Source organism: Oryzias melastigma, linkage group LG12 (assembly GCF_002922805.2).
Source record: "Oryzias melastigma strain HK-1 linkage group LG12, ASM292280v2, whole genome shotgun sequence".
Taxonomy (NCBI): domain Eukaryota; kingdom Metazoa; phylum Chordata; class Actinopteri; order Beloniformes; family Adrianichthyidae; genus Oryzias; species Oryzias melastigma.
In genome coordinates this window covers 13,654,630-13,665,689 of record NC_050523.1, presented here as the reverse complement: position 1 = coordinate 13,665,689, position 11,060 = coordinate 13,654,630, and the positions used below count along the sequence as shown (strand labels likewise).

Sequence of the window (11,060 nt, the reverse complement as noted above, 5' to 3'; positions counted from 1 at the left end):
AAAAGTGCATTCCAACTTTGCATGCAATTTTCTTTCAAAGAAAAAGTTGCTGTTTCTCTTTATTTAAATGAGATAATCACAACTATATTTTTAATCTTGACTAAAATAATATTTTCTTATAGCTGCACCCACTCATTAAAAATAGTGTGGTGACATGACCCTAATCCAGGGGCGGAACTAAAGGGGGACAAATTTGCCCCTCCAGAATTTTTGAATCAATTATTGACAAATCACCAATACAGTCTTTTTCAAGAATTCCAAAAATAACAAAAGCAATACTTTTAAATGATTTAAAAACATAAAAACTGTTATTAATATGTATTTTGATGCTTTCCTTTGTTGTTCTCATTTGCCGCCCTTCCAAAGTCTCCTGCCCCATCATATAAAATGCTCTCCGCCCCTTCCTTCATCTATTGGATGACATAAACAACGCCCAACCAAGGTCATAAATCTCAGTTAATTGTTTTAAAAGTAAAATCCTTTTAATCATCAACTTGTCCTCATCTTATAAAAAGTAGACTTTGCACAGTAAAGTCATGGTGTTATAATACTGACGCAGTGTCAATGCTCACTGTGTGTGTTTTTAAATAGTGAAAGTAATAAAAAAAGTGTGTTAAAAAGTGTTTTATTTCTGTAAAAACAGATGTATGATGAAATCTGTTTTTATATTTAAACGAAAAGCATTTGTCTTTATATTTTTTATACTTCCACTCATCTCCACTTGGTGTGGATTCATCTGAACTAGAGAAAGGAGGTCTTGGATGATTTGTTTTAAAGCCAGCTTGAGCTCTCCACCTCCTCCTGGAAGCGGATCAAAGGAAAGCTGTTTTGGAGTTCAGACAAAAGTAATTTTGATCAAGAGAGAGACCCCTGTCATGAAATGAAAACTCCCTGCCCACCTGTATGGTGACCATGAATAAATTGCAGAGATATATGCAGATTAAAGCAGGAAATCAATGCAAATGTTACACTCAGGAGGAGGAAAAAAAAAAAAAAACTCAGGATGGAAAGCAGATTTGCGGGAATCATTCTCTCCTTATGAACATCAATAAACGTGCATAATGATGAATTTTTGTCTTCATTTATAAAATGCAGTTTATGCAAACCGGGATGTGACTCATGCCTCCTTTAAGACTTCACAGGGTTCATGTTTATTAAAGCAGTCCTGTCATATCTTCCATAAATACATAAATGCGTTTATTCGGAGATCAACATGTACACTTGTCGGGTTGGAATAACGGCTCACGAAGCACGGCGTCTCCCTCCATCCCGCACTGAGGGGAAGCCAGAGCACAGCTATGGTGTTGGGGATGAAGCCAAGAGTCTGACTAATAATACTTCAAGACGGGATTAAGAAATAAAAAAAAAGAAGAAAGTGCCAGCAGATCTCCTTTTGCTGTGGTCCAACAGTAAGGCAGCTTTTCCTCTGAGGGATGGAATGATGTTGGGGTAATTACCCTGAAATGATTGATATATATGCCTTCTTTTTTTTTTAACCACACATATTATTATAGAAGACAGGCAATTAGTAATAATCGCTATGCTGTAACTTCATCATAAAAATCCTTCAGAACTGCTTTACAAAGGAGGTCAAACCTACTTATTATATATATATCTGATTAGTAGCTCTGATCAACTCTACTCAATTGAGGACTTTTCATTCATTTATGATTTCCTGAAGACATTGTAGTGCAGAATAAGAGTTATTAAAACTGTCCAAAGGCAAATGACAAACTAAAAAAGAGATTATGGAAACCATTAAAACTGAATGTAACATAAAACATCCAACACTCATGATTTAACTTTCTCTGAACATCAAAAAATGTAGATTCTTTTCTTCTCACTTTGTATTTTTTGCAGAAAAAAACAGGTTGCAGTGTAAAAACAGAGACCTGAAGCTATACTTTAGGTAGTTGGTAGGGGAAAAAAAGCAAAACCAACCTAAAATGTTGTTTATAAAAGCATTTCTATTTGAGCACCTTCATAAATCTCAGATCCTCAATCTTACATAACGCAGGACAATTTGGACTCTGATTATGTCATAGTCTGTCAGGCTTTAGCTAAAAAGTGAATTATCTCTGCAACAGAACAGCAAATGTTTAATCACTTGGATGTTTAAATGACTCATAGGGTATAATATGTGACAATAACTTTTCTAATTTGACATTATCCTGCATTTCGTCTGTGGAAACAATCCAATGATTTGAGCTCATACTGGTTCTTCAGATGTTTTCCTTCTTTTCTTCTACTTTATGGAGAGAACAAGAAGTTGAATCTGTTGTTTGTTTTAAAAGTCATCTTGCAAATGTGAATTTTGCCTGCAGGAACAAGGGTTAGACAAAGATTGTGTTCTCTGATTTGGAATTTTACTGTAACCTTAAAGGCTTTTGCATTAAAACAGTCATGTTAATTCACATATATTGAGTGATCAAATATGGCATCTTAATTTATTTTTTGTTTGTTTGTTTGCTTACTTTCAACCCGAAAAACTTGGGAGTGGATGAAACCTGGAAACCTGATGAAGTTGCAAAAGACGCTTGACCAAAAAAAAAGAAAAAAAAAGTGTCTGTTTCTCACTCTCTGCAGATCAGGTGATCTTCCGTAGTTGCCAAATAAAATAAATTCCAAAAGCTCTCAAAGTTTAAAAAAAACAAATGCTATGTCAGAATTCCTTCACTACTCACTACACAGTGCACTGTATAGTGTGTTCACCATTTTGTAGTGCTGTCCGAATCAACAATTCCAAAATTAAGTGCCCTAGAAATTTCCCAGAAGTCTTTGAGAGAACCAGGTTCCATCGATGCTCACTACATTAGCAAAGATAGACCACAATGCATTGCGTTTGAACAATTTTTGCAAATAAAAAAAGTGTTTAAATGTAACTTTTTAATAAACCATTCAAATTTTCATCATCAGAACACAGTAGATCAAAGTAACACGTTTGTTTTGTTTAGATTCTCACTTCGTGAAATCGGTGACATCATATCCATCATTTAGAAAAGAAGAAAAAAAAAATTAGTGAGTATGGTGTCCAGATAGCTTTTAAAATCCAGGGAACAAAGCACTATATATTTTTTTGGTAGATAGGGTGGGAATTCGGACAAAGTGTAATTTCAAGCTAATTTGAACAGCATTAGGCTGATGTGTGCATACATGACCACTGACATTAAACACTGCCTGTATGACAAATGTTAATAAAAGGTCTTAGAATGGATCCGTCCATGTCTGTCAATCTCAAAATGAGACATAGTGTCAGCGTGTTTTCAGGCTAAAGCTGTGCAGTCAGTGGTTGCAAACTTCACCCTTTGACACCCTAAATCGGGTTGGGCAAAGTGTTTGCCTCACGAGCCACAAAGCGTTTTTAAAATTGGACAGAAGGGCAGATGCGTGGCCTGTTTTGGTATTCCACCTCATGGAAGATGAAAAAAAAAACATGCTTTCATTTTGATTAAAAAATTAATATGTATGTTTTAAAACTGAAGAATTTTAAGCTAAAATTGTGGCTTTTGTTCTCATTTTAGTGGCAATTGCACCACCAGGTTGATGCCGTTTAGGTTAAACACAAACTTAGAGAAAGGTTGCATTCAGGGGTTGTTAGAATGATCGGAAAAATGACTGTCCAAATCAGAAAACGTACATAAACGTCAGGAAAACATGAAATGATTCAACAACAGTTTAACTTTCTGCACCTAAACAAAGGTCAATGTATTTGTATTGCACCGTAGATGAGGAAACACCAGAATTTCAGAGACAATAACACATTATTTAGGCTTTTCATTTTGGCAGGCCAGATTAAATAGTTTGACGGGTCGCATATGGCCTCCAGGCCGCATCTTACCCCTGAATATACACTCAAACAATAACAATGGCGAAACGTTGTTCCTATTAGAAGTGGATTGACTGTTAACTATTAAAGCAGACTGGCTTTACTCCTCACTTAACTGTTTCCAGCAGCTCACTTTGTCCTGATAAAGAAAACACACACACACACTTTGGTGTTCTAACCATGGCTTTTATGCCGAGTGCACATCAGGACTCAGTGTTCAGTCACTACAGCTGCAAGAATCCAAACCGATCAAACAGAAGAGGATGCCCTATTTGACGGCTCCAAACTGGAAACTGTACGACTTTCCTTTGTGCGTTCTATGTAACTGGATTCTAATGAACCGCATGTGTGGGAGGATGTTCTGCATTTTGAGCTCATCGTCTTATTCAGATGTTTTGTGACAAAGCTGACGTCGGATTAGATATGCAGCTTTAACGAGGACATTTGTCAGGGGACCTGGAGGCTCACAGGCATCCTGTAAGTGACAAACATTGAAAGAGCGTTCTTCTTTTACAATGAGGAATCAGCAGAGTTAAGTCATAGAATCAGATCTTTATGCAATTTATAACAAGTGCTTCCCTTCTTTGTGAATCCTCCCTCCAAAAAACAAAAAAAAATAAGTAAATTGTATTGAATTCTGCACCTGGAAAAACAACGACCTCTTTAACATCCGTCGTGAACACCCAGTTTGTGATGGCGTGGAGAATGGCCAAGCGTCAGGGAATCCCACAGATCTCCGTTGTAATAAATCATCTCAAAGCTGAAGGAGGAGAAAATGCTGATGGGAGTTTTCCTCTTTGCCTCCTCTGTGCCTGAAAGCGTTATGGCTGTCAGCGCTTATAGAGAATTTTGTACACAGCTGCAGCCTCCAGCCTGCCATTTGAAAAGCCTTTCAGCTTTCTACGGAGCAAACAGGCATTTCATTCAGCAGCTTCACTGCCTCTAAAGTTGAATCTGAAAACAAGCGGAAGATATTCCACTGAATTAATTTTTTTTGTTCTTTTTATACAGTAAAACCAGTGATGTTGATAGTGGAAACATGAAATATAGTGGAGGTGTGGAAGTAGAAAACTTTTCATTTACTCTAAACTTTTCTCTTTTAATTTTTGGGGATTTATCTGCTAATTTTTTTGCATTTCTTGCGTCTACATGTCAACCTTAAAAGGGCAATAATCCATCAGCTAGTGACAGCTGTACACCCTGTTAATGATGTTGTGGCCAGAGTGTTCTATGTTTACATTTTAGATGCAAAAAGAAAAAAATACTCTGAAAATATTATAAGTAACACCACTCTCTAGGGATGTGTCCTGCTTCTATGAAACATTTCCACTCACATGATCCTTATAGACTGGAGCCTGAGACATGAATTGAATCAAGAACTCATTTTTTTTAATAAAAAAGAGGAACTGAAAGCTGCTAATACGATTAAAAAAACAGCCTGTAATTGTCTTCACCAGAGAGTGAAAGTGTAAGAGTTCACTCAGTAACTCTACTGCATTATAACAAAAATCATTCAAACTTTTATAAAATCTGTAACATAAACTGTATCAGATTTGACCATTTTAGTTCTGATGTGAACCTCTTATCAGCTTCAACACAACAGATGACGGGATAATGAAGAAAGCTTCTAATCTATTTCCAATCTATTTTCATGGAAAAATCCATTAAAAGCAATTGAGAAAATGTAGATTGTGACTGAGATACGGCAATGTTGATTTTTCAGTTTTCATTATTTTTTTCTCTTTCTTTCAGGATTTGGGACTTCAAGGGTCGTCACTCAATGACATTCTATACAAAAATGCTGCTTTTCTCAACCTGGTGGACCCGATCTCTCACGAGCTGCTGGTTCGTCTTGCTCGAGACCTGCAATGTCCAAAAAAGGTGTGTTTTGACTGTGACATTTGAATAGAATTAAAAAAAAATAAAGCAGCTCTGCTTTCAGAGTCTGGAGAAGATTACATATTTCTGAGTGTCTGCATGTTTCATTGTATTTCTCGTGTTTTTTTTATTTTATTTTTTTATTTTATTTAACTCGGATGAAAAAGGAGGGTTTAAAGATTACAACTTCAAGTGGTATTTTAATTATGATTATGTTATTTTTAGCCAAAATTTAAAAACCTGTGTCAGTTTCTGGGACATAGTTTCTGCAGAGCGGCAGAAGTTCATCACAGTTTCTCCTCTGAATTGTGGGCGGGACCACATGAGTTCTCTGTTTACATGCTCTCTCGCTAACTTACACCCCGTTACCCTGAGATCATACTGCATCCAGTCCGGTCCAGCCTCTCCGGCGCTCCGTATCCCTTTTCTTTGGAGTAAAATTTTTGCCAGACACCGGAGCCAAGGTGGAGTACTTTTTTTGTGAAGATGGGGCAATTAATGACCTATACTGGAAATCATGTGAGCGAATGTAAAGTGCATCCGGTGCATTTTTCAAAATAAATTCTATTTTCACTGTTTTCACTTTGTTTTAAACATCACATCATTGTAACCACCAACCGGGTCTCCCCTACTTGTTACACAATAAGTGTAACACAGTCAAATATGTACATTTAAGCCTATATAGAACAAAAATGTTTATAAAATTCCATGCAGCAGGACTGCAGCCAATGTGAGTCATCTGCCGTATCTAGACTGTTTTGGGTTCTGCACCGAAGTCGGACCCGATGCTGAGTGAGCCCGGGGTCCTGCCCCCAACCTAACATTTAGGGTGCAACAAAAACAATATTGAAGCAATCCAGCTGTACAGTTTTAACAAGGAAAGCAAATAATGAATCCAGTCATCTAACAGGGAGTATGTGGCCCTCTTAGCATATTTTCTATGTTGCAAAAAAGTTTTTTTCAAATGAGAATTCTTTTTGTCTGCTCATGATTCAGAAATAATCTGAAATGCTATTTTAATCCTAATTTTCTTTGCATATATATATATATATGTCCTCCATTATAAAAAAAACATGATTTTCATCTGATTGGGTCTTTAAAAAAATGATTTTAATAAAAGTGTGATAAACTTTATTTAAAAACAAAAAAAATGACAAAGGTTTTCACAATGACCAATTAAAAACTGTGATTCTGATTGGAGCAGGAAACAGCAGTGCTGATTACTAAGAGAAAGCAGATGTGAAAGGATAAAAGGCTGAGAAAGGCCTATAGCCTGAACAAACACACAGACCAAACAAAACAAGTGTAAAATAAAATAAGAACTCAGAAAATTCAGTCTCAGACCTTCGCACTAAACAAACTTTTTATTAACATCATAAAATTTTAATCTTCATGAAAGTTAAGATTCATGAGGTCAGATGAAAAAGTGTTTAGTCAAAACTTGGAATCAGCTGAGTCACATCCATTAGAGTATATAAACCAGTCACTTTAATTTCTGATAACATTTTAGACTCCAGGATACGAGCAATGCCCCAAGACAGGCTGTAAAAACAGCCATAAAAAGATGTTTGAAAGTAACATCTTTTCAGGAAAAAGTTGAGAAAGCCCTAAAAATAGGGACACTGCGGTTTTCTGCACTCCAGTCCAGACAAAATCACCTGTAAGAAACTCTAATCCGTCTCTTTCTGCTTTAGTGAGGAAAGCCCAGGACTTAAGAACAGAAAGTGAGGAGCTGGCAGCAATGTGCTCCTGACTAGCTGTCGACTCATGGCGAGATACTGTGCTAAACGTGACAGGGATGCTGAGAGGCTATGTGCTGGATTAAGGGCCAGGCAGCTGCTGCTGTGGCCTCCTTTTGTCTTTATTCAGATAAAACGTCAAGGACACATCGTAAGAGTAAAACAAACATCATTTGTGAAAGTTCAAAACCTTCAATTATCATCCTAAATGGTTAATTCAGTTAACACGCTCGGATGCACTTCGATTCAGAGCTGTGATTAATGTCCTATAGTTATGAAAGGCCATGTTGATCCATTCCGACCACACATCCTTTAAGAGCACTTTCAACGTCACACATTAGCATTAGCTGCTGTAAATCAAGCCCAGTCATCCGAGACTCTGAAACAGCACAGGCGAATGTTTTAGAAGCATAAGGCCCGTCTGTTTTGTCACCCACAAGAAGAACTGGCAGAAAGGATGGTTAATCGCCTGAGGCTAAATTGCCTCTGCTTTTTCTCTCCCCACATTGCCTCTTTCTTGTTGTTGTGTTGTCCCATTAATTAGATTGAGCCTCCTCAGCACAACCCATGTCGTTTAAGGTCTTTTTTTGAAGTGTGGGACTAAAGTGAAGGCAAAAAGGTGGACAGAAGGACGAAAAAAGGTAAAAACAAGGGTTTATAGACCCACTTTAGTGTTTTTAACCAACACATTCTCACTCCCAGCTTTTGTTAAGGACCCCTCACTTTTTGACGTTTTAGTGCTGGGCGGATCTATCCAAAATATATCGAGATTATCGATCTCAAGTTGGTATCGGATCGATACCGATTTATATCGTGAAAATTTAGATTTATTTTTGTATCGTAGTTACTTATTTCTTTTGATTTGTTAACCGGTTTGGAATGCACTTCTTCATTTTTTTTTATTTGAAGAAGTTTTATTTTAATAAACTATTCTCCATTTAATTGAAAATGTTGTCTTAATTTTGTTATACAAAATTGTCGCGACCCCGGGGGTGTCGCGACCCCGCGACACCCCCGGGGTCGCGGGGGTGCCGGAGCCTAACCCGGCTACTGATGGGCGAAGGCGGGGTACACCCTGGACAGGTCGCCAGTCTGTCGCAGGGCCTCAATCACACACACATTCACTGTCACATTCACACCTAGGGACAATTCAGAGTCACCAATTAACCTATGAAGCATGTTTTTGGACGGTGGGAGGAAGCCGGAGTCCCCGGTGAAAACCCACGCATGCACGGGGAGAACATGCAAACTCCACACAGAAAGGTCCCAGCCGGGAGTCGAACCGGGGCCTTCTCGCTGTGAGGCAAGAGCGCTAACCACTGCGCCACCGTGCAGCCCTGTTATTGAGATTATCAAGTAATTAAAAATGGAAAACTTACAAAAAACAATTGACATTTTGAGGTTCATGTCATAACAACCACATTAAGGAAAAATGTTGATATTAGAATTGGTATTGACGATATTGACCAGTATTGAATCAGTAATGGATCCATACCCAAATGCTCAGTATCGCCCAGCTCTGGTGTCCCCAATGCATTCTTTTTTGATATGCTGGCTGTTCAATCAAGGGTTTGCAACCCTCGGAACGAGATACCGGAAGCAGAATGACATGGTAACTGGTCTTTGAGACCAGGTCCAGTACCGGTTACGGCACCAGATGCAGTACCGGTCCTGAGCTGGTGTCAGACACAGTCCCGGATGCAAACCGGTACTGGGTTAGGGTTAGTGTACCAGTGCGTACCGTGTCCTGGTACTAGACCAGTTCCGGTTTGGAGTCCAGAGGTTAGGGACCTGTGATTTATTGGGAACAGCCAGCACGTCAAAAAACGGCTAGTTGGGAACACCCAAAGACTCAAAAAGGGACGCAGGGGTCCTTAACCAAACATCAATGTGACGAGTTGAGAGTGAGAATGTATTGTTTTAATATGTTCTTGTAGTATTTTTGTGATAATGGACGACTTAAATAGAGACAAATACAAACTAAACTGGAGTATTTTTTCATTTAAATGTTGAGAATCAGGAAAAAAAATTCAAAAAGTTTGTAGTTGTTTTGTACAAACTACAATCATCAGGCCACAAGCTCCGTGCTCCACTCCATTTTTAATTCATCCCCTCGTCTTTGCTTTTTCATCGTCTGAGCTGATATCTTACTCAAAACTGGATGACTGGACAGCTCTGATATTACTCGCCATTTTTGTTGCACCTGTAATGCTATCTTGCCGTTATGAGGGGCTGTGAGCTAGCAGGAGAGAGTGTAAACAAAGGGATGATGGGAAATTACTCCACAGGCTCGGAGGCAAATTTCTGCTGAACTCCAGCTACTCTGCAAAAATTATGTCCTAGAAAATGACAGTTTTTTTATTTTGGTGAAAAACATCATAATCATAATTAAAAGACTACTAGAAACGCTTTTAAAATAGATCAAAAGATGCTTGGAGTGGGAATTTAAGGTAAAAAAAATGAGGATATACTTCAAGAAAAATCTTTTTTTTCCATCAAACTTGCTTTGCGCTGTAGTTTCATTTTCTTGGTTATGTCATGGCTTTGTCCATTTTCATGTGTTTCAGGAGGCGGACTCGCTCAAGTCCACCAACAAGATATGCCGCCAACTGATTTATCACTTGTCTCCCCACTCCAAGTGGATGAGACAGGGCGTGCCCAGGAGGAAGACTCAGGCCTGGTGGGTGTGTGTGAGTGTGTGAAGCCATGCCAACACTCCTCAGAATGCACTGTCCCAGGGGTGCTAAATGCCTCCTGACCAAATGCATCAGTGCCTCTTATAATTCCCTGGAGTTGCCCTAAAATATGAAACAAAAAAGTTTTTTAGTCTGATCTAGCGAAACTTTCTGTACTCCTAGAGCATCTTTAGCTTTTAATCTGAATCTGTAAATGTCAGTTTCTTGTATATGTCAAATGCAAATTTTACATTTTTTGACATTTTTCAGTACAATGAGTTCAGAATGGTGATGACTCTTATAATAACATTTAAAATTTATGATAACCAGAAATGAATATTTAACTAAGCATTATACGTTCCTACTTTGAGTTGAATATTTTCCCTATTTCTGCATGGGCTTTGGGTATTAAAGTAATTCTATCAGTATTTTTCCTGAATAATTAACCTACATTGTCTCAATTATTACATGCTGCTGTAATGTTCTTTGTAAATATGACAAAACACATTCACAAAGTAGTAATATGAGAAAATGCTAAAGTTCTGAGTTTTTTTTTTATCAAACTGAAGAGAAAAAGTACAGCCTGTAGGCAATGAATGTAGGATAGATTCAATTACAGGATATTTTTTAAACTGGAGAGCTTTGTTAAGCCAACATCTAAGGAAAATAGCTGTTAAAAGAGTGTTTTCCCTCAATTATAATTGTAGTTTATGTGGTCTTCGTTATCTTATAAATATTGAAGCCAACCATTTAATGTAAATGTTAAAGCATTTATTCAACATCTTTGTAATGGCTCTTCAGGACAATAAGCATCAGTTTGTTGACATCGACTTTGCATTTTTGGAACAGGTGCCAGGTAGATTCTCTCATACAAAAGCAACACTCCACTTCCTTTTTGAAGCCTATTAAAAACACACACATACACTAAGAACCGAGTCTGGC

The 11,060-nt window shown here is 37.8% G+C and overlaps 1 protein-coding gene across 1 annotated transcript in view; it reads left to right on the top strand.

Moving 5' to 3' along the window:
• The window catches only part of lrrc75bb (leucine rich repeat containing 75Bb), a 36,811-nt gene that overhangs the window by 705 nt on the left and 25,046 nt on the right, over positions 1-11,060 (top strand). Inside the window, exons 2-3 of the mRNA XM_024257767.2 lie at positions 5,579-5,707; positions 10,011-10,123. Of these exons, the coding sequence (XP_024113535.1) occupies positions 5,579-5,707; positions 10,011-10,123 (242 nt within the window). The remainder of the gene's footprint in view (positions 1-5,578; positions 5,708-10,010; positions 10,124-11,060) is intronic.